The sequence below is a fragment of the Acytostelium subglobosum genome, assembly GCF_000787575.1.
Source record: "Acytostelium subglobosum LB1 DNA, scaffold: scaffold12, whole genome shotgun sequence".
Lineage (NCBI taxonomy): Eukaryota > Evosea > Eumycetozoa > Acytosteliales > Acytosteliaceae > Acytostelium > Acytostelium subglobosum.
Window position 1 is genome coordinate 117777 of NW_012236521.1, and position 24719 is coordinate 142495.

General features: G+C 43.4%; 8 protein-coding genes across 8 annotated transcripts; 3 read left to right on the plus strand and 5 right to left on the minus strand.

The window, feature by feature from the left end:
- Positions 1-411: 411 nt before the first annotated feature.
- SAMD00019534_063470 (hypothetical protein) lies at positions 412-1937 on the plus strand (the record flags this gene model as incomplete). The annotated part of the gene is made up of 4 exons (XM_012898167.1): positions 412-441; positions 507-642; positions 717-1854; positions 1931-1937. Coding segments are annotated over 4 exons (1311 nt in total), but the record flags the coding sequence as incomplete, so codon positions are not given.
- Positions 1938-2128: 191 nt separating this feature from the next.
- Positions 2129-4200, minus strand: SAMD00019534_063480 (hypothetical protein; the record flags this gene model as incomplete). Its single annotated transcript, XM_012898168.1, has 3 exons — positions 2129-3743; positions 3801-3907; positions 3970-4200. 3 exons carry the CDS (start codon positions 4198-4200, stop codon positions 2129-2131), a joined length of 1953 nt encoding a protein of 650 aa, XP_012753622.1.
- Positions 4201-5760: 1560 nt separating this feature from the next.
- Positions 5761-10920, plus strand: SAMD00019534_063490 (hypothetical protein; the record flags this gene model as incomplete). The annotated part of the gene is made up of 3 exons (XM_012898169.1): positions 5761-5883; positions 5975-6386; positions 6461-10920. 3 exons carry the CDS (start codon positions 5761-5763, stop codon positions 10918-10920), a joined length of 4995 nt encoding a protein of 1664 aa, XP_012753623.1.
- A 121-nt stretch (positions 10921-11041) lies between these two features.
- SAMD00019534_063500 (hypothetical protein) lies at positions 11042-12994 on the minus strand (the record flags this gene model as incomplete). The annotated part of the gene is made up of 3 exons (XM_012898170.1): positions 11042-12380; positions 12457-12491; positions 12572-12994. 3 exons carry the CDS (start codon positions 12992-12994, stop codon positions 11042-11044), a joined length of 1797 nt encoding a protein of 598 aa, XP_012753624.1.
- A 207-nt stretch (positions 12995-13201) lies between these two features.
- On the minus strand, positions 13202-13880 carry SAMD00019534_063510 (hypothetical protein; the record flags this gene model as incomplete). The annotated part of the gene is made up of 2 exons (XM_012898171.1): positions 13202-13786; positions 13857-13880. The coding sequence occupies 2 exons, from the start codon at positions 13878-13880 to the stop codon at positions 13202-13204; spliced, it is 609 nt and encodes a 202-aa protein (XP_012753625.1).
- Positions 13881-14404: 524 nt separating this feature from the next.
- Positions 14405-16382, minus strand: SAMD00019534_063520 (hypothetical protein; the record flags this gene model as incomplete). The annotated part of the gene is made up of 5 exons (XM_012898172.1): positions 14405-15363; positions 15444-15695; positions 15761-16021; positions 16085-16206; positions 16285-16382. The coding sequence occupies 5 exons, from the start codon at positions 16380-16382 to the stop codon at positions 14405-14407; spliced, it is 1692 nt and encodes a 563-aa protein (XP_012753626.1).
- A 2096-nt stretch (positions 16383-18478) lies between these two features.
- Positions 18479-20087, minus strand: SAMD00019534_063530 (hypothetical protein; the record flags this gene model as incomplete). Its single annotated transcript, XM_012898173.1, has 2 exons — positions 18479-18875; positions 18949-20087. Coding segments are annotated over 2 exons (1536 nt in total), but the record flags the coding sequence as incomplete, so codon positions are not given.
- Positions 20088-21884: 1797 nt separating this feature from the next.
- Positions 21885-22301, plus strand: SAMD00019534_063540 (hypothetical protein; the record flags this gene model as incomplete). The annotated part of the gene is made up of 1 exon (XM_012898174.1): positions 21885-22301. One exon carries the CDS (start codon positions 21885-21887, stop codon positions 22299-22301), a length of 417 nt encoding a protein of 138 aa, XP_012753628.1.
- Between the last annotated feature and the right edge of the window lie 2418 nt (positions 22302-24719).

Here is a 24719-nt window from a genome sequence, read left to right on the forward strand (position 1 = left end):
TTGTTTACCATTTTTGGAATCAACAATCAAATAAAGGTGTGATGATTGTGTGTGTTGTTTGTTCAACAAATAAATCTTAATTGAAAGGAGATTATGATGGTTATATCACTGGGCGCCTAGGGAACCAAGACCATCATTCCAAAGAAAACTCTAAAAGTGATAAAACTGTTGTGTGTGTTTGATTTTGTGATGTGTGTTTGAAAGTGATCGACAAGACGAATTAGGGGGTACATCCATCAAATAGGTCTAATTTTTAGAAGACCTTGAATGTTATTTGAATTCAAAACAATGTTGTGGGGGAAACAACAGATAAGTACTTACTCCCTGTTTAGTTCGAACTAAATTATTCGAGTACAAGCAAATATTGATTATACATAGATATTGATACAGATAATATTACAACACAAACAAATGAAGAGTTTAAGTAAATTGAAGAATAATGTATGTGATTGAATATATTGATCAATATTTTAGAGATACTAACATTAAATGACACGTCATAATAGGTCGTGTCTGCCTTTTCAAGTGGACCAAAGACTGTTGACCAGAACTTTGAGACAACAAGACGTGAGTTTGCTACATTGTCAGACTCTGTTAATAATACCTACAATGCTTTGATCAAGAATGACAAGAACTTAAAGAGTATGATTGAATTATTGATTGAATGATTGAATGTGAACCATGACTAACTAATGAACAAACAAACAAAATCATAGAATCATTCATACATCCATCTGGATTGAATAAGAATATATTGACATCATTTACAAATGATCATCCATTGTATGTTTATGCGACAGAGGTTAACAAACAGTTGGAACACTCGTTCAATGATTGGGTCACGAGCCAGAAGCTCAATTATGAGATGATTCAACAGTATTGTGCAAAGATAAAGTTTGCAAAGGACACGATCACTGAGCGCGACACTCTGTTGGCCGACGTGGACAAGGCCGCGCACAAGATCAAGGAGCTCAAGGAGAAGCCGCAGAAGGACCCCACCAAGCTGCCCACCGAGGAGAACCTCTACAACTCCAAGAAGGAGTCCTACGACAACACCAACTACAAGGCCATGTGCGAGGTGTCGCAGCTGTTTGAAGACAAGCAGGCCTTCTTTGATCGTCCACTTCAAAACATCATACTGTCCATTGGCTATCTCTTCTCGTCCATCTCGTCCAACCATCAATCACACGCTTCCCTCTTGGAGAAGAACCCACCCTACTACAACCCCGTCAAGTCGATCATTGGTACGGCGCCAGAGAACTATCAGAATCAAGCTGCCATCTCAAACTCATTCCAGAAGCCTCCACCCGCTCGTCCCACTCCACCAAGTGCGCCCCCATCAAGATACTCGCCTCCACAACAACAACCAGTGCCAGCGCCTGCGTCCACAGCAGCGGCAGCGACAGCGCCACCCCCATCACAGCCAGTTGGTCCAGGACAGTATGGTCCTCCACCAACCAGACAGCCTCCAAGACCAACATCGCAACCTCCACAACAAGCACCATTCAGATACTCCCCACCTCAACAGTCACAAACACCCAACCCAGCACCTGGACAGTATGGCGCCAGGGCACCATCCCCAACCAGCGCACAGCAAGGGCCCGGTCAATATCATGCGCCAGGTCAATACCATGCACCAACTCCAGCTCCAGCACCATCAGCGCCAGGACAGTATCACGCGCCCGGACAATACCATGCGCCAGCGCCTGCACCATCAGCAGCACCTGGTCAATACCAAACACCTGGACAGTATCATGCACCGTCTCCAGCTGGACAATACCATGCGCCAACACCAGCGCCAGGACCTGGTCAATACCAAGCACCAGGTCAATACCATGCACCGACTACATCTTTGTAAGTTAAGCTTAACCTCACTCATACGACCTATCCTCGCTCATTTCTAATACCTTCTATTGTCAACACTTTGCAGAAAGAAATAAGCGAACATCCAGTGAGCAAGCACATCATTGGAAGCGCGCACTTGTACATGTCTCATCCTGCTCATTCTTCTCGAGAATAACATTAACTAACTTATTGATTCCAACAACTCGACTCGCTTTATTGATAAGATCAAGGCAGACTACAAGGTCTGCCGGTGTATTATTGATGTTGTCTGCAATGCAATGGATTACAATGGAGCACCATTCATTATTGGTGACACTTGGAATGGTGATTGAGAGGTGTTGTTGGCAAAGGCATCCATCGAGAAGTCGCTCTCGGGATAGTACATCATGGTTGGTGTGTTGGTCGGTTGATGACCGCCGTCCATGTAGGAGGGAGGTGTTGGCGTCGTCCAGCTCTGGGTGTCCATTTGCAGACCACCAAAGGACGTGCTGCCATAGGTGTAGTAGTGTTGTCCAGACTCGTATTGTTGGTTCGAGTAACCGATATCATTACCACCACAGTATCCATGTTGGATGATTGGTTGTTGTTGTTGTTGTTGGACACAATGAGAGTAATAGCTGTTGTTGTTGTTGTTCATGTTGTAGTCGACATAGCCATGTTGAACATTGTTGTTGATATTGTTGTTGTGGATGTAACTATTGTCCATGTCAATGATATCAGATGAAGTGTCAGGTGGCGATGGTAAAGATGCTTGGGAAATATGGAAGGATGGATATTGGTGAATTGGATAACATTGTTGTTGTGGTGGTTGTTGTTGATAGTCAATCGATTGTTGATAGCAACTACCTTGTGATGAGGTAGTTGTTTGGAATGATGATGAATAATGTAGGTTACTTGGTGTTGTTTGATAAGATTGTGAGACGTGGAAGGCAGTAGGCTCCACTGGTGGATAGTTGATTGAAAAGTTGTTGTCGTTGGTATACTGTTGTCCATTTAGCGGGTAGGTGAAGAAACATGTCTGTGAAGTTATTGGATCAATATAGTGGATGTAGTTGTGATCGTCTGGGCTTGAGTCCCTGCCAGGGCATGCATCGGTGGGCAATGTTGCAACGGTCTCTAGACTCTCGAGATTGAATGCTCGATCACTGCTGCTTGAGAAGCTTGGAGGCAGGGGTGGAGGATTCGTGCATATGAGTGTTGGAGTGCAGACGACAGGTTCCGGACCAATGGTGGACGAGGGCATGTTCAGGATCTCGGGAACCACTGGGTGCTTGGACTTCTTGCTCTTCTTTGACTTTGACTTGGACTTCATCTTGGACTTGGAGTGCTTGATAACCACTTGAGTATGCGGAGGGATGTAACTATGGCTATTCTGAGCATTGGTATATTGATGGAAGGTGTGCGACTTGTCCTTGCTTGGTTTCTTGGAAGACTTTGAAGACTTCTTGTTATGTGAGCTCGATGAAGACTTTGATTCTGATTTGATTGGTGCCACCGCAGTCGGACGAAGAATTGGAGTTGGAACAGACGGAGTCTGAGTTTGGGTTGGAGTTGGAGTTGGAGTCTGAGCTTGTGATGAAGTTGGTGTTGTCGTTGGAGTTTGAATTTGAGTTGGAGTTTGATTCGTGGGAGGAGTTGGTGTTTGAGTTGGAGTGTGGACCTCGTCTTTGATGCTATGTACAGTGAGGCTTTGTGATGAGTCTTGTATATTTGGTAGTTGTTGTTGTGTTTGGGAGTCCTGAGACACTGGGATGAACGTTGAAGGTGGCACATTGGTGAAGTTCTCATGAATGAACGGGATGATATTGTTTGAAAAGCTGATGCTCGAAGAGTGCTTGGACTTTCCTTGTTCCATCTTAAGCTTCTTGGCAAATGATAGTCCACATGCATTACACAGTCTATTCAATGAAGCGATTAGCAATCAATTAATCATTCAATATTAGGAGAATACTTACGTTGCAGGTCCATCTGGTCCTTTCCTCCATTCAGGAGTTGTAGTGGTCTTACACTTGTAACATATCAGGTGATCCTTGTGCACATTAGGACTTCGTCTTCTCGATGACTTGATTAAATATTGATTAGTATTAACAATGTGGATATTATCGATGGTGTAACAATAATTACCATTGAACCTTTCAACTCGGATGATGCGTTTGGAGTTGATGAGAAGGGCACCAACACATCGGATAAATAAAGTTTATCCCCATTTGATATTGGTACTCCTTCATCTGAACATGGTGAATTGAGGTCCAATGGAGACGTAGCAGGACAGTCTAATGACGGATACTCTGTTGAAATGAGTACCGGTAGACTACTAGAATCATTCTTTTCTGAATGTTGCTGTTCGAATGACATTGAATTGACAATAAATATAGAATATATATATATTTGAATAATATCAACCTGTGTGGAACTAATAAATAATGGACATAACTAACTATCTGACACCTGGACCTCTATGATTAAAGTTGAGTATGTGATTGATTGATAAGTGGATGGACTTGAGTAGAAAAAGTTAGATATTCAATGAATGAAGATCAAACAGTTACTCGAGTCGTGAAATGGATTATTTGAGATATATAGAGTGGATTATGTCTATGTACATGTAGAGGCAAGTTCGTGGAGAGGGTGGAATGGTAAATCTAAGTCTGACCAAAGTCCAAAGACTCTCTCTCTCTATGTCTTCTCAATGTGAGTGAGTGGAAGAGTATGTGTGAATGGGCGAGTGAGTGAGTGAGTATGTTAGAAAGAATAAGAGTGTGTTAGAAAGTGTAAGTAATTAAGAGAGAGTGTTGGGGGGGAATGTGTCCAAGTCCTTGTTGTTAGTTCATTGTCACTCAATGAGTGTCATATAATGGGGTGGGGATGTCGTCAGATTATCTAACAACACACATTCACACTCACACATAATGCGCACACTTTCTAACACTCACTCACACATCCATCTAGCTTGGACTACACCCTTGCTTCAGGCCAATGAATAGAGTCAAACTCAGTGCGCGAACAGACTTACACTAAATACCTCAGACGACGACGATGTAGTTTCATTGGTCTTGGGGTAGTATGCACGAGCGACCATTCATCCTTCCTTCCTTCTAAGTTGGACAAAGATTGAATGTCCATGGGTGTGAAATGGATGGGTAATGGAGTGAGTGAGTGGGTGAGAACTCCCAAGAGACAACAATGAATGTGAGTTAGTGTGGGTTACATTACCTTTTATGGTCAAAACAATGGTCGACGTCGACCAATGTCAAGTCAAACATTGCGACAAGTAATTGTTGACCAATCAATTTATCAATCTGTTTCACTCCAGAATCACTTCATCATTATAATCAGAACCTTAGTCATCCTTTAAATCATCATTATTCGATCTAACCTAATCTCTTATTCTTATCCTTTTATATACATATATATATATCATCATGATCAATATTCAGTCAAATGAATAAAATGTTCAATAATATAATATTGAAGTCCGATTAAATAGATATTTTGTTCAAAGTATAAAAACTGTGCCGCGCTTTGTGTTAATTTCTTGGTTAGTTCCATGTGTATTAGTTTTGTTCATGAATAGTGTGTTTGAAAAACTATACAATCGAGTCATTTATCAACAGGTTCAGTGAAATTTATGTAAAAACAGCTAAATCAAGATGATATTAATATATATTTCATGATCCAGCCCCTTTGTTGTCCTTTAAATAGTAGTGGTGATCTGTCTATTCATCAACTTCTGTCTGTTATTAATTTTTTGTTTTGTTTATATATTTGTTTGTTTATAAACATTATTAATATATATTAGTATAACATTTGTATTCATTCATTCATTCATTCAAATCAATCAATCAATCAATATCATATTACTAAATATCATTCATTGTACATATCTGTATACTCAATCAATCAAAGGCACAAAGTATGAAGATATCCTTCAAACAAAAGACTGTATATCTATGTGATGTACCTTCACATCTAAAGGACTCATTCAAGACATACTTTGAGAAACATCAGGCAACAGTTGCCAAACGCTTTGCCAAAACTGTACGTCATCATCGATTGTATCGATCGAGTTGGCTAGGCTGGCTGAATGATCAAAACACTCACACACTCACTCACATTCACACTTATCCAGGTCGACTTTGTTATTGCCACAACAGAGGCAATTGAGGAGAATAAGTATCCATTGTCCAGTGCCACTACACATAAGATTCCAATCATCAGTGTCAATACTATACTGATGCGTTTGTCAAAGGATGGCATCGATGTTCCAGACGCACCACCATCCCCAACTCCAGCACCTCCACCTCTTCCATCATCAACCACATCATCAACACTATCACCAGTAACTGGCGGCAGGACATTAGCTTTGTCCTCGTCTGCCTCATCACTTTCAAACTCCAATCATAATATCAACACCAACACCACCTTGTCACATCTGTCACGTGGTGGACATTCATCATCCTCTCCATCACACTCCATTCAATCATCCATCGATCACAATGTTGAGCCTGATCCCGTGATCACTCTACTTGTTCCTCCAAGTGGTAATGTATCGCCATCATCATATCACCAATCTGATTGATCAATCAAATCTAACCTGGAACTATCCCACCCACAGGATCAAACATTGGAGGCTATCAGGTCACAGTGTTTGGAGTAGGCTTCGCACCAAACCCATCATTCCGAGTAAGATTCGGAACTGTATACGCTACAAACTATGAGTTCCACTCGTCGTCCGCGGTGCTGGTGACCATCCCAAATGGATTGTCATGTGGCGCTGGAAACGTTCCAGTATCCGCCTCGAACGATGGAAAGTCATTCGGCTTCCCCACTGCCTTCCTCTTCTTTGACGCCAACTTGTACAAGGTGCCGTCACCCTCGGAGCAGGAAGCCTACATCCTCAAGTCTCAGCTGGCCAACATCAAGCGTGCCATCTCCAACATCCAGTCCGTCGAGTCGTTGCTTATGCAGCGCTTCGCCTCGCTCACAGAGGAGAAGCAACAACAGCTCTTCCTCATGCCAGAGAGTGGCGCATCTGCCACACCCGCCGCAGACACCAGGCGTCCACTGGCCGTGTCGTCCGAGCCCGAGTTTGAGTTCGAGTCAGACGATGATGATGACGCGTCGTCCGTGTCCTCAGGCGAGGACCGCAAAGAAGCGCAGCCCGCAAACTCTGAGGAGTTTGAGGAGCGCGAGATCAAGATCTTCATCTCATCACCCTTCAAGGACATGCAGCTGGACCGCGACCAGATCGTCAAGGTGGTCATCCCCAAGATCCGCAAGCTCTGCATTGAGCGCGATATCATCATGTCCTACGTGGACCTGCGCTGGGGCGTCACTAACAACCAGGTGGAGCAAGCCACTGGACTCTCAATGTGTCTCCGCGAGCTCACCAAGTGCAACCTGCTCATCGGTCTTTACGGAGAGCGCTATGGCTGGTCGTCCCAGGAGCGCTCTGACCCCAAGACCCAGCAACTGCTCACATCGACACTGGACAAGGCCGTCGCAGAGTATCCATGGGTCAACAAGCTGCGTGACTGCTCAATGACAGAGATTGAGTTCCGCGCATTCCTCGGTGGCCACGTTCCCCAAGCCGCCAACGCACTCTTCTACTTCCGTGACCCATACTACGTGGAGGAGGTCAGCGCCAAGGACCGCAACAACTTTGTCTCAGAGGGCCCACGCTCCAAGGAGAAGTTGGACCGTCTCAAGACCGAGATCACCAAGCAGCACGGCACAAACAGTCTGCGCGCCAACGAGTACCGTCGTCCATCCAACCTGGCCGACGTGCTCTCTGAGGACCTCGAGAAGTACATTGACAAGCGCTTCCCAGCCGGCCACGAGCTGGCACCCGATGCCAAGGAGCGTTTCCTGCACTCTGGCTTCGCCAAGAACATGTGCAAGCTTTACATCAAGAACGAGAACAACTTCTTGGCCATCGACACCTTCCTGTCCAAGCCCAAGTCATCCGTGCTCATGGTGCACGGCGACAGTGGCTCGGGCAAGAGTTCCCTCCTCTGCAACTGGCTCAAGCAGCACCGCGAGCAGCATCCCGAGGACATCGTCACATCGCACTGGATTGGAGCTACGCCCTCATCCTCTAAGCACTCGGCTGCACTAGTTAGGATCATGACTGAGATCAAGAACATGCTCGAGCGTGAGAGCATTCGCGAGACTTCCTCTCTGTTCAAGGACACCTCGGCCACTTCTTGGATCCCCGAGATACCCGACATCAACTCACCCGTCGACAAGATCGTTGGCGACTTTGGCGAGTTTGTCTCGTTCATCATGTCACATCCAACCCTCACTGGTCGCCGCGTGGTCATCATTCTGGACGGCCTCAACAAGCTGGACTCACGTGATAACCCTGGCGACATGCTGTGGTTCCCCAGGAACCTGCCACCCAATGTCAAGTTCATCATCTCGTCCAACTCGTCGACACGCCCCGTCGAGGTGATGAAGAAGCGCGGTGCCACAATGCTCCAGCTCACCAACCTCTCCGAGGCCGAGCGCAAGTCCATGGTCCGCCTCTACCTCAACCGCTTCGCCAAGAAGCTGTCCGATCAACAGGAGCTGTTCATCGCCAACTCGGCCACTGCTTCCAACCCCCGTTTCCTCCAGCTGCTCCTGGACGACATCTGTGTTCTGGGCGATCACGAACGCCTCAACGAGCGCATCCTCCGTCTGCTCAAGGCCAAGAACATTGCCGAGCTGTACGAGATCATCCTCGATCGTATTGAGAGCGACTACGACACCAAGGGCAAAGGTCTGGTGCGCGAGTTCCTTCGCTACATCTGGGGAGGCCGACGTGGTATCGAGCTCGAGACTCTCACAGCCCTCCTGTCCAAGAAGGGCATCGATCCACTCGAGTGGAGCTCGTTGCTTGTCCTCATGGAGGCCTACATCTCATCGTCGTCCGGACTGTTGTCCTTCCTAAATGATGACATTGCCGCCGCCGTCGAGAAGAAGTACATCACCAACGACAAGGTGCGCATGGAGATTCATGCCGACATTGCCGAGATGTTCATTGGCAGCGCTGACCTGTCTGAGCGCAAGGTCGAGGAGCTGCCCTACCAGCTGGTGCACTCCAACAACTGGGAGGAGCTCAGGGCCTGGTTGCTCAACTTGTACATGTTCGAGAAGTTGTACGTGCCACGCCACCGCGGCGACCTCATCAGCTACTGGAACACGCTGGAGAAGCAGTTCAAGCCACCTCGCAACGCTGCAGAGAGAGACGACCCCATCCCCTACAACGCCACACACGAGTACAAGCAGCTCATTGCACGCTCGTTCCCTCAGGCCTCCGGCCTGGTCATCTCAGACGTGCTATTCAACATTGCCAGCTTCTTGGAGGAGCTGTCACAGTTTGATGGCTCTGAGGCTCTGTACCTCAAGGCACGCGAGCTCTACACCAACAACTCGCAGATGATTGAAGCTGCCAAGGTAGACCGTGCCATGGGCCACATGTACCACACCAAGTGCCAGTACGAGCTGGCTGATACCAAGTTCCGTCAGGCGCTGGCCATCTACACCAAGGAGCGTGGCGCAGAGGACATTGAGGTGGCAACCACACTCAACCTCCTCGGATCCCTGTCGTGCACAAGGAACATGCACGCTGAGGCCAAACAGATGCTCAACGATGCCATGCGTATCGTCGAGCCACGTGCAGAGACCTATCCAATCTTGCTCTCGGACATTGCCTACAGTCTTGGATCTGTGCACTTTGTCGAGGAGGCACGTCGTCTGGACATTGCCGAAGAGTACTTCATTAAGGCGCTGGAGATCATCGAGGTGAAGCTAGGAGACATGGACGTGTCATACGCACGCATCATCAACCGTCTGGGCTCCCTGTACATTGAGAAGGATCAGTTCAGTGATGCCGAGTCCTGTTTCAAGATGGCTCTCAAGATCTACGAGGGCCGTCTCGGACTGGAGCACTCGAGAGTGTCGCAGATCCTGCGTCACATGATCTCTCTGTACGAGATGCAAGAGAACTACAAGATGGCCGAGGAGTGTGCGCTCCGTGCACTCAACATCACCAAGAAGATCTACGGCCCAACACACAACACCGTGGCTGCGATCCTCGTGAGAATTGGTTGCTTGTACCAGTCGATGAACAGATTGGAGCAGGCTGTGCAGATCCTCAACGAAGCCAGAGCACTGCGCGAGAAGGAGTTTGGCGTCAACCACAAGAACGTCCAACAGATTGTCGCCATCATTAAGGAGATCACCAAGCCAAAGGTGGTCGCGCCACCACCTCCACCTCCATTGCCCAAGCATCTGGTCAACGCTGTTCCAGTGCTACCACCTGCACCCATTGCTCCCAAGCCTACCAGCATCCCACTCCCACCAGGTGTTATCCCACCTCCACCACCTCCTCCACCCCCTGGATACAAGGCTGGATACAAGTACGCATCCGACATTGCCCTGTCATCAGTCATGCGCGCTGGTCTTCCACCTCAGATCCCTCCAGTTCCAGGTGCACCACCAATGCCACAACAGATGCAAATGCAGATGCAACAACAGCAACAGCAGCAGCAACAGATGTACCCACAACAGCAGCAGCAACAGCAACAGCAACAGCAGATGCAGGCAGGACTATATCAGATGCAAATGCAACAACTATTGCAGCAACAATTGCAACAACAACATACCTTGCCACCAATGCAGCAGCAGCAACAGCAGCAACAACAGCAACAACAAATGTACATGCCTCAGATGCAGCAACAGCAACAACAGATGTACATGCAGCCACAGCAGCCACAGCAGCAGCAACAACATCAGCACAAGAAGAAGAGCGATGTCAGGATGCCATCTCAACAGCCCCAGCAGCAACAGCAGCAACAGCACCAGAGGAAGCAGCCGCAGCCTCAGCCAGAGGTTGCCTTCAACGACATGGTGGCCAACTACAACATGCAGAAGCTGCGCAAGGCCGCCAACGTACAGGACAGATCTGGCGCATCTGGTGCTGTCCAGGCAATGATGGGAGACAAGCAGAGTGCCAAACCCAACGTTCTCAACAGCAAGCTGTGCAACATGAAGGCAGCCAAGGTAGATCTCAACGAGCTCTTTGCTTAAGACATGAGCCGTCGACCTTCCATCATCGTTATGTATAACAATAAATAAGCATTATTATCGTCCAAACTAGATTGACACAGCCAGGCAAGTGATTGATCGATTTTAAATGTATTGGTCTCGTTTAGTCCTCGTCTGACTCAATTGCCAAAGAGCTAACCAACTGTTGTTGTATCTGCTTGGTCTTCTTAACGGACACACCAGCATCCTTGTTTCTGTAGTTGCTAAAGTTACTCTTGTTGCTCTTCTTGGCCATCTTCTTGACCAGTCGCTTCTTCTTCTGCTTCCTCGACTCTTGATCATCACTGTCGTCATCGTCCAGGTGCAACAACAGCGCCAGATCGACCAGCTCTCCATCCTCGCCCAGCAGCACCACCTCCACGCGACTCTTTGGAATACGGCAGAGCTCGTGCAACACCACGCCACAGGAGCATTGCTCGCCGGCAAGATTGTTGAATGATCCCAGCTTGACTTCACACTTTGGACACACCAGCTGCTTGTCAGAGCGTGGCTTCAGCCAACTCGATGCGGCCGTTGGAGCAAAGAAGTATGATTTGCACTTCTTTGGACCTTTGTCGGTCGCTGGCTTGGCGATAGTATGATCGAGGACGGCAGCCTTTTGCTCGTGCTCCACAATGTCGCCATGCTTGAACAGCTTGGTTCGACACTTCTTGCACGAGTAGTACAGGTTCTCGAGCTCTGCCTTGTCCAGTCGCTCAAACACATCGATATCGTCCTCGCTGCTGCTCTCGTCATTGTCTTCGTTGTCGCTCTCATTGTCCTCGTCGTCCTCATCCTCATCCATCTGTTGCAGCTGTTTCTTCTTTGACTTGCTCTTCTTTGAGTCTGTTGCTGTGGTTGATGTTGTAGTTGTTGTCTCGGCTGCGACGATGGGAGGTGTCTTTGTCGATGATGATCCATCGTCTGCTTGATCGGTGGTTGCTTCTGCCACTCCGCTGAGTGAATAGAACTTCTTGGCATTGTCCTTGACGAGCTTTGCGACGGCCTCGGGCGTCATCTGCAGACACTCGGCCGCCTTGTTCACGATATAGATGAGGTTTGATGGTTCGTTGGGCATTGATCTGATGTGTTGATCGGGGATGGTCTGTGGCGTGACGTTGGGCGAGTCGGTCACCAACAGCAGTCTATCCTTTGGCACCTGTGTGATAAAGTCGCGCATCTGGTCGCCCTTGTCCGACGTCTCGCACAAGAGTCCATTGAAACTGATGTAGAAATCCTGATCGATGAAACGCTGTAGCATTGCCGAGCCCGAGTTGAACACGTATATCATTCCTCTTTCAATGTCAGTGCGACACTCCTTCATCACCTCGAGCAGACCCTCGCCGCCTCCAAAGTCCTGCATGACCACTGGCAATCCAAGCTCCTTTGCCAACTTGATCTGAGCCTTCATGAACTTCTCTTGAGGGAACTTCAGTCCATAGTCACGTTCATAGTCCAATCCTCTATTGTAGTCGTCATCGTCATGTTAGTGATTGTTACATGTGGGCGTGGATGGACATTGATCAATGTAATGCTTACACATAGATACCGATACAATGTGGCTTGATTGCATACTAAATGATTGAACGATTGATTGAATGAACGAATGAGTATGATTGAATGAATGAATGAGCGAGCGAGTCCACCAACTTACACCTCTGAGTTGAGCAATGAGTTGTAGGAACAACTTGTCAGACATCTTCTTGGAGCTGATGTTGTTGGGATGGATACCAGCGACACTGTAGATTACACCTGGGTATTGCTCAGAGACGTTGAGTGACTGCTCGTTCTTCTCAAAGTCATTGGTGATGATGGCCACTCCATCAATACCAGACTGTATAGCACGTTGTATGACTCTTGCTTGATCGGCCTCTAGATGTCTGTTTACTAGATTGGCACCACAGTCAAAGGTTGACAGAGGACGAGTCGACTCGATCAGCGTCGGCACCGGGTCAACCCTAGTCTTTGGTGCATTGTCCACCGCTGCTGAAGCAACCTTCTTATCCTTTCCAGTCTTTCTCAGACTTGTCTTCTTTCCCTCTCTTGTACCTGCTCTATCTACTGTTCCTCTAAACATCCTTTATCTCTATCTCTTTCTTCGAGTTGTTGTTTGTACTTTCGCGAAAGAATGAAGATAGAGTGTTTCGTCAAAGTCGACTTTGAAGTTGCCACATTTGACAAACTTGAAATTCCTCCCTTCATTTTCATTCTTTCAACCATTCGTTATTCACAAACAGATATACAATTAGTATCTGAATGATATGATGTTGGTTTATTATTATACTTAGAATATAGTTGTTGGTCTAACCTTAATGTACTCGGCAAGCTGTGGGATTGATCCAATCTTCTTGTGGAAGGCTAATAATACATGGAATGGCTGAAGAACATCAACAAGGTTACCTGGTTGTTGATGGAAGAAATCTAGAAGATTGAATATACTGATATCTGCCCAACTCAATTTGTTGTTAACTAGATGTTCGCCACCAGCCTTGACAAGCAATGCCTCGAGCTTCTTGAACACCTTTGGCGCAGTCTCGCTGGAGAATGTCTTCAAAGCAGCCTCGTCATTGCCAAGGTATGCTTGGAAGTATGGTGCATACAAGTCACCTGGCAACAATGAATATTGTAGGATCTGTGCAGTCTCGATGGTGGATGAGCCAGCAAGCTGAAGTTGATCAGCAAGGTAATACTCGATGGCAACAGATTGTGCCAAGTCAATCTTATCATCGACATAATATGGCAGTTGACCAAAAGGTGTCTTTGCTCTCACTTCATCCTGCAAAGGGAATGGATTACGCAAGTCCGTATACTTCTTTCCAGAGTATGCCAACAATAGTCTAGAGACCTCACCACGAGCACGGCCATCAAACTATACGTATTGTACATTAAGTTATGTTAGTTTAATAGATCATTCATTCATATCAAGTTTATTAACATACATAGTAAAGGGTTGGAGTCGACATTTTAAGTGATTGATTAATTAATAATAATAGTTTGATTGATAGTTTGATTGATTAATATTTGTTTGTTTGATTGTTTGATGATTATTTCAACTTATTCCAAGATGTATTTATATTCAAACTGGATACCTGTCCATCAAAACTGGATCAATTCCTCAGTCTGAATCTGGAACATTCTGGAATAAGTGTTTGTTCATCAGCACACAACCATTCCCAAAACAGCAAAACAATCGAACAAGCACGATGAACACTTTCAATATTCATGTCGTTAAACAAAGTCAGGGAAGAGAAGGGAAGGGAAGGGAAGGAAGGGAAGGATGATGTTGAAGTAGTTGAAGTAGATACATAGATACATAGATAGATAGACTTTAATTAATCGATTGGTGATTGATGGGTTATAATCCATCAATCAATATATATACATTAGGATACATAGTCGTTGTTGTTGATCATGATCTCGAGATTGAACGAACGTGGAATGAATGAATGAATGAATGAATGAAGGAATGGAATGAGTAAGTCGACGCCTAGGCACTGGCTTGACCAAACACTCTTTGCATCTTGTCAGAGATGTTCTTTGACTCCTTCTTCTGACGGAACTTCTTGAGTATCAGTACTGTGACACCAGCCGCAAGAGTTAGTACGAGTACTCCTCCGACGACAGACGGCAGAATGATGTACCAGGCAGCTTTGTTGCGTGAGCAGTGATCGCCACTGACCTCTGTCAGCGATGTGAAGTAGGGATCGATCACACAACTCCTGCACTGTGGTAGGTTGATGCCAAAGAATGCTCGGTTGTCATCGGTCGTATTGACCAACTCATTCTTGGAGAAGCAGATACGTCCGTCCGACAGGCCATAGGGCAGGAAGCGGCCATAGTACGACCCGGTTGCACCACTTATCTTGATGTACTCCATGTTGCCGCTGAACTCGTCGTAGCCGACATTGCTGCCACTGCATGCACTGGTCTGAAGTGTGTGCTGCTTGACAAAGAGCACACGTAACGTGTTCAAGTTGGACGAGTACTGCCAGCCATTGATGTACACGGTCATCTTGATAGAGTTGGGCGGATAGAGTGTGTCGTGTCCGGCAAAGTTTACCGTGTACTCCTCGGTCGAGTGTGTGAGTATGACGGTGATGTTGACACTGGTCTCATTCGACTGGTTCACCATGGTGTATGTGTAGGTGGACATTGGCGAACCCTTCTGCGCGCTATACGCCCATTGTGGACGCAACTCATACTCTACGCCACCCCTAGCGTTCAACTCCTGGATGGCAACCATATTGAATTGGAACTCTGATTGACTGCCATTCAAGTAAGCACCTGGATCTTGATTGATTGGCAACACAATAGTGTCATTGCCAACAGGTGACTCACAATAGAATCCAGTATATCCAGGGTTGGTACAAGCACATCTTCCCATCTGACACACTCCATTTCCATTGCATCCATCATTAGATCCACAATCAACATTCTTTACAGACTCTGAACATTTGGAAGACGGTTGATGTGTAAGTATAATGATTGATTGAATGAATGGTGATCGAATGGATATGGATACTTACGGATCTCAAGGATGGAGGTGGAGCTGTATATCTTCTCATTGACACGCACTGTGATGTTGGCCATTCCAGGACTCAGTTGACCTTTGATTGAACAAGATATCAATGATGGAAGGTATGTATCATTGAAAATACTACATGCTCTACCATTGATTGTAACACCAACAGAATTGATATTTGGACCATAATATCCATACAATGTTATAGCTCCTCCACTAGTAGTCACATTGGACACAGCATTGATCAATGGATAATCTATGATTGATCAGTTGATTGAATGTTAGTGATGGTCAATTAGAAGGTATCGAAGAGATACATACTATTAAGGTCAACAAGTATCCTTGTATAGTTCTGGATCACACTACTAATGTATGCATAGAGGTTCTCTGTTGGATATCTTGTCATGTTGCTAACTGTACAACCAATGGACACTGGAGATATTTCGATAATATTACAAACAACACCATTAACATTGATCTTGTATGCAAAGTATGGTTGGAACACTCCACTAAATGATAATGTCAATGTACTATTATCATTATAGCTTCCAAATGATGAGATGGTCTTGCTAATACTAGTGTCTAATTATTGAAGTATGTTAACCAATCAATCATTCATTCATGATCATCTAATATTAAACTTACTGTCCACTTTGTAGAATGCCCTTAACAACATATTGTTGTTCTGAGATAGGAACAGGAATGTCTTCCAATAGTCGGTGTAGTTCTGTGGTGATCCTTGATATGCTGATACAGGTAGTGTAAACCTAAAATATTGATGATGGATAATATTATTAATATTTGATCGATCAATCATTCATTCTATGATCTTGGTATGTACTTACAACAATAATGAGTTTGGAACTAATAACTTTAGGTATGTGTTGGTATCCTTGGTATAGTCACCCATGAACCATCCAAAGTTATCTCCACTGATGGTCATTGATAGACTGTTTGTTGGATTAATATATAGGTTGTTCTTGATAATTGGTGCACAATTGAAAAATGGTCTGTTTGCTGCTACGTAGGCTGGGAAGTTGCTGTGTAGATATTGTGAAGTACCATTGGAGTAACAGACGAAACATGGATCGTAGTTGGTGATTGGTGTTTGAACAAAGTTGAATGTATGTACTTGACAATACTCTTTAGATAGAGTACCTTTCAAATCTAGATTATTCGAATATGTCACAGAGAATGGTATCAAGTTTGGATTCAATCTCGGTAAACTGCCAAACAATTTAGTATTCAATACAGTACTATTATAAGGTATGTTAGTATTCTGCCATGGATTGAATGAAATGAACATCTTAACATACAGTGTCTGCAATGAGAGGTATTTGGGGAATACTGGTAGGGCTGGAATCTGATCGTAGAGGTTGGTAATCTGAAGATAATATAATCTAGTGTTGTTTGGATTATCTAGTAATTCAAAGATGTTGTAGAATCTTGGATCGAGACTTGTAGCGCCATCCAAAAAGAATTTAGTCATATATGGAAAGATCAAAGGTGTTGGTGCTGGAGTTGTAGTAATATTGGCAACTGGTCCACTATAAATATATCTATATTATTATTGAGATTGATAAGGTTAATAAGTATTTTTATCATATTCATTCAATTCAAAACTTACATCTCTGCGATACTATCCTGTCCTTGAATAACACTTTGACAAATCACTTTAATATTTCCATTCTTGAATGATAGTTGAGTACAATCTGTTGCATTATAATTCATATCCACTGAATATATTGACATTAACCTTCTAAGCTCTAATACTATTAAATCAATTTGTATTTGTGTTAGCTTGTTTGATCAATCAATCATTCAAATATTTAACTTGACCTACATTCAGAGTTAACAATTGGTAAACAATTGTATGATGCCATTGACATCATAAATATGATTAGACATATCCAAATATTCTGTTGCTGTTGTTTATACATGATTAATTATATAAATAAATTAATATTTAATATTACAAAGAATTTAAGTGTATTATTGATTGATTAATATTAAAGATGCGACACAAAAGTTACATCAGATGTCTTTACAATTAACATCAATGTTGTTGGCCACTCATTAGACACCCCATCTCCAACTTGTCGGCGGCAGTAAAGTTCAACTCACTTGGAAAGAGTCTGATATCATACCCAACTTACCAACATCCATCCTAATTGTATGGGATGGGGTGATTGGACTATTAATTGCGCAATAAATGGGTGTAATTATTTGCACAATGACAACTTCAAACCATTGAGTTGTTCGATGCGGTTGGTAATTACCTTACCAACACTTATTGAATGATGGTGATGATAGATGAGAAGTCATTCAACCAAAATGTTATTGTTCTATTGAAGAGGTGGTAGTTAGTTAGGGCCTTATCGATATTTTTTTGTATCATGACATAAAGGCCTCTGCCCCCTAGCCCCACCAAAAAACCACACAAAAAATCAAGTTTTTATGAAAGATCTGTCCAATCAAGCAACGAATTTGCGTTGATAGCTGCAAGCCCAATATGGTGATTATTAAGATTGAAGGGTGATCTAACAGACCCTCAAGCAAAGGAATGCCCCATCAACAGTTAACAACGGTTGCAATGCTTCAGACTTTAATCTCCGCGTCTGTCGTTACAAACTGTCAATATATATCTAGGATGTTGATGGTGATGGTGATGGTGATGGGGATGTTGATGAATCAATGAATGACACTGACACGGCACTGGAATGAAATGAAATGAAATGGAATGGAATGGGTTACACATCCTCTGACCCCAAGTATACCCTACCCTCTCCTTCATGATATCTTGGATGATGTTGACAATATCCACTGAATCATGAGTTCTGTTTCCAATGATTCCTCATTGGATTCAACCGCCACTCTCACTGTTCAAATAATGACGCGGCATTACCTGTCAATTGATATCGACCTGCCATGCACGAAAACCATTGATTGAGTTGATTGAAAATATGTTGAGATATTGATTGACTGATTGATTGATTGATAGTGGTATGATTGTATGATTGATGGACCATCAATGAATCAAAGGAATCCTCTCTTTCTTGCATAGATTGTCATTATTATGACGAAACCAACCATTGAAAAGATGATACCATAGAACCAGCCGAGTGATGGAGTGTCATAGAACTGTGCCATACCAGGTAGTCGGATGTTCATGCCAAAGATACCGGCCACCAATGTCAGTGGCATGAAGATCGTTGTCATTGCCACGATTCTAGACATACTCTGATTGAGTGTATGTGACTCCTCATCCGTCACCAACGACACCTTTGAGATGTACACAGTTCCAACGTTCTCCAACAACTCCTCGGCCAACTTAATCTTTTGTTGCAATCTCTGCAATCTATCCTTGATGTTGCCCAAATGTCTCTTTGCCTCCTGGTCATTGATATTGTTACGTAACAATGATCCAAGTACATCACTATATTGTTTGATTGATTGATTGATATAAGTGAGTGAGTTGAATGATTGATTGGGGAGTAGATATAACTTACTTCTTGATAAACAATGAGGACAACAGGTTGGTGGCCCTCCTGACTGCTCGACCAAGTCGAATGTAAAGCTCAGACTTGGCAACTTCATCACGTAGAGTGAACTCGTCGAGGAAGTTGACTTCGACCATGAGAGTGTCGGCAAAGTCAGAGTAGATCTCGTGGATGGAATCGAGGAAGCTACACAGTAGCCAGTATGATGACTGAAGTTGTGTTTGCTCGAGGTAGCGGAAGGAGCGAAGCACGAGGTCGAAACAGTCAATGGGGTGCGTGTGGAAGACCAGCACAAACGAGTTGAAGATGACCAGGTAGATGTTGGACGTGACCATCACCGACTGCTGGTACATCACCTCGCTGGTGGACACAAACAGGTAGTGCGAGTACTCCTCACTCTTCTCGCTGCTGTCCTGCGTGGTGATGTCCTCGTACGTCAGATGATGTATCGAGAAGATGTCGCATATCTGTGAGATCTCCTGATTGTCCAGACCCTCCATGTCGATCCAGTATATCTTGTCGTCGGTCGTATCGTCATTGAGTTGAGGGCTGGTAGTTGGGGCTGATGTAGGTGCTGTTGTAGAGGTGTTGGTGTTGTTGTCGGTGTCTGTGTTGTTGTTTGTGTTGTTGTTTGGTTGTGACACAGCCGGTGATGGATCAGCTGATTGTGCATTGTTGTTGACATCGTTGTCAATTGATGGTTTGGTCTCGTTGACATTCACTTTGTTGTCATTGTCATTGTCATTGTTGTTGTCATTCGTTGTTGTTTGATTGAGTGGTACCCTCTCGAGACCATCCTTGTTGTTGCCACTATCACTCAATCCAACGTCAGTTGTAATGATTGCATCACCCTTTCCATCGACATTGGCCAATGTGTCTTGTTTGTTTGTGATGTTGTTGTCGACGGCATCTTTGAGGTTGATACTATTGTTGTTACTCTCACTACTACTGATGTTGATTATTGGTATGATTGGAGGTGTCGATGGCAGCACACGACCAGACATGTCTGTGCTGGAGATTGTATGAATGTTGGGAACACCATGTCCCAACAGAGTGTCATACATCGATGGTGAACGAACAGGCATTTGAAACGACTGTCTATTTGGTGTACTATGAGGAAGTAGACCTACACTATCCGTAGTGTGCATTCCATTTCCATTACGATCCCTCTTCACCAAGAACTGAGAGAACTCTACCAACTCTTGAAAGTTATATTCTCTCTCACTATCCTTTGCTTCATTTATAATCAATATCTATACTCATTGTGAATGAACATCATGTTAGTTGAGGATAATGAATGATTGAGTGAGTGACATTACTCTTTTCTTTGAGTCTGCGCCCAACCAAGATGTGGAACCAAATGTACTATCCATTGTCAGTGCTGATCATATCCCTTAAGGCATTCTACACAACCTGTCTTACTAACTACTGCTACTGCTACTACACTATTCGTGAGAAATGTATTAATGTTGTGTTCAAAGTGAATGAATGAATGTTTGTTTGTGTGTTGCTTTGTGTTGAGAGTTGTGTTTTATTTATTTGTTTGAAGTCCGATCATTCGTTCTTGACGATCAACAATTTCATACCCATAAACTCAAAGTCTGAACTTGGAACGTTGGTCTTCCTTTCAGACCCGAAGAGACATAATTAGGATATTTATTTCGATTTCTTTTTTGGCGCCCATTAGACGAATCTTTGATGCTGTTTGTGGACCACATTCATCTCATTCACCGACCCATCAACCAGTTGCAAACATGCTTCAAAGTATGAATTTGAGCAAATAACACCCCTCATAAGGTATCAGGCCTTGTAATCTAGATTGATAAAGGTCGTCGTTTCAAATAATGGCCTCGACTTGAAAAAAATCCAAGCATATTGATTTGAATTAATATTTTTGATTTTTGATTGTTTTTTCATTCACACACACAAAAAGATCAGTTGAAACACACAATGAACGACCTACTTCTGGACCGGTCATTGTCATCTACTGCGTTCACCTTAAGCATCATCGCCACCTGACAACAACATATTTTTATTTCACATCATTGCATCATCACGCATCATATATTTATATACACGGACCGCCAGTGTCTATCTACCCGCGCAGTCAGTCATTCATTCAGCAAGACAACCAACCAACCAACCAGCCAATCCATCCGACCAAGAGGAAGCAAGGTCCTTGCCTTGACTCTGCCAATCAATCACTTCACTGCACTCTCTATCTATCTTTCATTCACACGCATACAATTACAATTACAACAACAACACACACACACACACACACACACACAGACTCACTCACCAATCAATCACTTCACCAATCAATTCAATCATCTTCACAAACACACTCACACACAAGTGTGTTCACTCACCCAACCAATCAATCACACTCTTTTAGCGAAGGACACCAAGGTGTGCTGTAACCCACACTCTAAGTCAAGCCAATCGATCTGGGTAACAACAACTCATCCATCCCCATAATCAATCAATCATCATTTCCATATTCAATCAATCAAGCAATCAATACTTTCTTCATCCATCCCAAACAAAAACATCAATCCCATTAGCTTCTGTGATCCCCTGATCATCTAGACCTCCTCCTCCTCCTCCACTTCATTCATTGTTTGTTCGACCCAACAACAATATCCCCAACTCCAACTCCTACTCCTTTTCAATCATTCATTCATTCAATCATTCACCGACCGACCGACACAGTTTGACAGACGACAAAAACGACAATGGCCAGCAGTCAATCAAACCTTATACATACACTTGTACTATCACAACTTATTATAATACTACTTTTGATCACACCATCTTATACGACCAATGGTAAGCATCCATCATGAACATCACTTGACATTGATTGATTGACAACTTTGATTACTAACCCTCGCCCTCACCCTCACACTCGACCCCCGCCCCACCAAACAGCTGCCGAGGTAATGGTCAGATGGAACTTACCAACTATATCAAATATAACGATCAATGTGGGCGATACAGTGCACTGGATCACAACTGATAACCTACCACACACTGTTACATCGATCGAAGACCAGCTGGCGGGAAGTCCCGCCGCTTACATCAACTCACCTCTCATCACCAGTGATGAGAATGGCGTCAGCCAGTTCTCCAAGCGCAAGTTCTCAAAGATGTTCACGCAGGAGGGTCTGTACTATTACGCCGATCAGAACAACGCCGACGAGATGCAGGGCTCGGTTCGGGTCGTCCGTCGCTCGGCATCGGCACTTGCCGGCACATCACCCGACGATGAGATGGAGAACTCCAGCTCCAAGCAGACCTTGGAAAGTCTGTTGTTCGCCACACTGATAGCATTGCTTATCTTCTTTGTCTTCTCATAGATAATGAGTCAAAGTCATTGAATAATAAACATAATATAAAATATAATATAATAATATTTAATTTAATGTTACGGATATGGACAGAGAGAATTACAGGGTGGGGACTGGGATGTAGAGATCTATACCAGAGTAGTAGCCTTTGGTATTAATTATCTAGTTGTATTGAGGCAAATTGTATACCGGTTGCCCAATGAGCATCAACAGGGAAGGGGAATTCCCCCTGGTTAGGAGAATAGCCGATTATTCTTTCTTGGTAACCGAGGACATCATAATTGGGGCTACCCATATTCCAGATATATTGATTATTTGGGTACCTTGGCATCATTGGAGCTTCTGCCTCACTGTATTGGCATGATGACAATCCTACCAAAGTTATTAAAAGTATAATCTTTGCAATTATAAACATTATTTAAAAAAATATTATTAATATTGTTGACAATTTAATTTGTTGAACAAAATTTCACCATGGATATAATTAAATATTTGGTTTAATAGATAATGTACTACTAGATAGGTTGTAGATTGTTATGATTTGAATCACAATTACAAATAATTTAACAGAATTTGATTGACAGTTTATTTAATCTGATGGTCGGTAATAAATTAATCTAACACTAACTTACTAATAGTAAGATGGATTTATTGATGGAATGGGTTAGTGGGCAAGTGAGAGAGTGGGTAAGGATACACTACAGATTATTCCTTTTGCCACTCTGGTATATATAAAACAAACAATTTATTTTATTTAATTAATATGACGGTAGAATTTTGTTGGTTTGTTGGATTGATGGTCAAAAGGTTGGAGATTGAGTGATGAGCCAAGGAGAGTGACCAACTCATTTGGACCGAGAGGGTAGGTGTTCTGATCATTTCCAATGTTAATGGACAAGTACTCAAGCTTTGAGAATAGTTTTGGTTGTTCAAGATGTTTGATCAAGTCCTCGAATTGTTGATGGATTGTTCCATGAACAGTTGAATTGATTACTTCTTCAAGACAATTGAGTCTAATTGATAAAGATGTGATTGATGTCTCACAATGTGGAAGGAGTGAAACTACAATGGTCAAGTCTGGAACATCAATCTTGAGTGTATATCTACGTTGGTTCACATAATATACATTTAGATACCATTGTTGAAGGTGTTGTGATTGCTTGGATACATGAACAGAATCAAGAATATTGTCATAAACAGTTGGTACTTCAAATATTGATATCTCTGATACATTGGTGAAGTGAACAATCTTGTTGAATGATACTCCCAGAGGCAAATCCATTCTAGTGATGTGTTCAAGGTCGGTTGATCCATTCACATTTTTGTAACTATCAACTCTCAATATAAAGAAATGGTTCATTGTGATACCAGTGCCATCTGTCATCAATCTTCTTGTACCTGGATTCTTATCAGAATTGAATACCTTGATTGGATTATGAATTGAAGTAGAATGATAAACAATATTGACCAATCCAGGATTGTTTTGAATATAAGAACCTATCATCTGTCTTGAAAGTTCATATTGAGGTTCTGGAAAACATGGATATTCATTCTTTGGAATACGGAGTAGTTCAAATGACTGGTTATTCTTAATATTCTGTTGATTGAATAATTCCTTCACATGCTCATAGTTATTATTAATAGTTTGTTCAAAACTAATATGTTTAAGATTGGGAGTACCATGGACCAAGATACCAGAAAACTTTTGATACTGGTATCCATCATCCCGCCCAGTGGTGAATTTAACATTCAATTGAATCAATCTTTCCAAAGATCGTTGATGATAATTCTCTGGTATGAATCCTCTCATCATTTTGAAAATGTCAATGGAGAGAGGAGTGTCTTTGTATAGACAGAATGTAGTGCCAATGTGTTTTAAAACATTGTATAACTGGATAGATGGGATCACTTTGTTTGTAATGGTTGCAGCACATACTTGGTGGAAATGTCTTGAAACAGTTGCCAAAGATATTATCCATCTTTGTTCATTATGATTTTGGAATCCAGATAATAAACACATCTCTATTATTAAATTTAGAATAATTTGTGGAAGTGTAGGAGATACATTGTCAGAGATAGGTTGAGTGATTGATTTTCTGGAAACAGTGGAGTTTAAGAAAGATTGAAGTTTGAAATTGTGGAGTTCTTGTTTAATCTCCCCCAATGATGATGATGATACTCCATTGTCCGCCAATGTCTTCAGTACCTTTTTCTTTAGATCATGGTAGGGTACACCAATCGATTGAGCACAATACGTAAACTTTAAATATTGGATTATTGGTGTAATAAAGTTGATATTTTTTCCATGTTTGATAATTGATTGACTCAAGCCATCTCCAACAACTTGGGAATTATGTCCAATATATCTTGATGGAGGTGTTATTGATCGATGACCAATCATCACGTTAATGTATGAAATCCATGTAT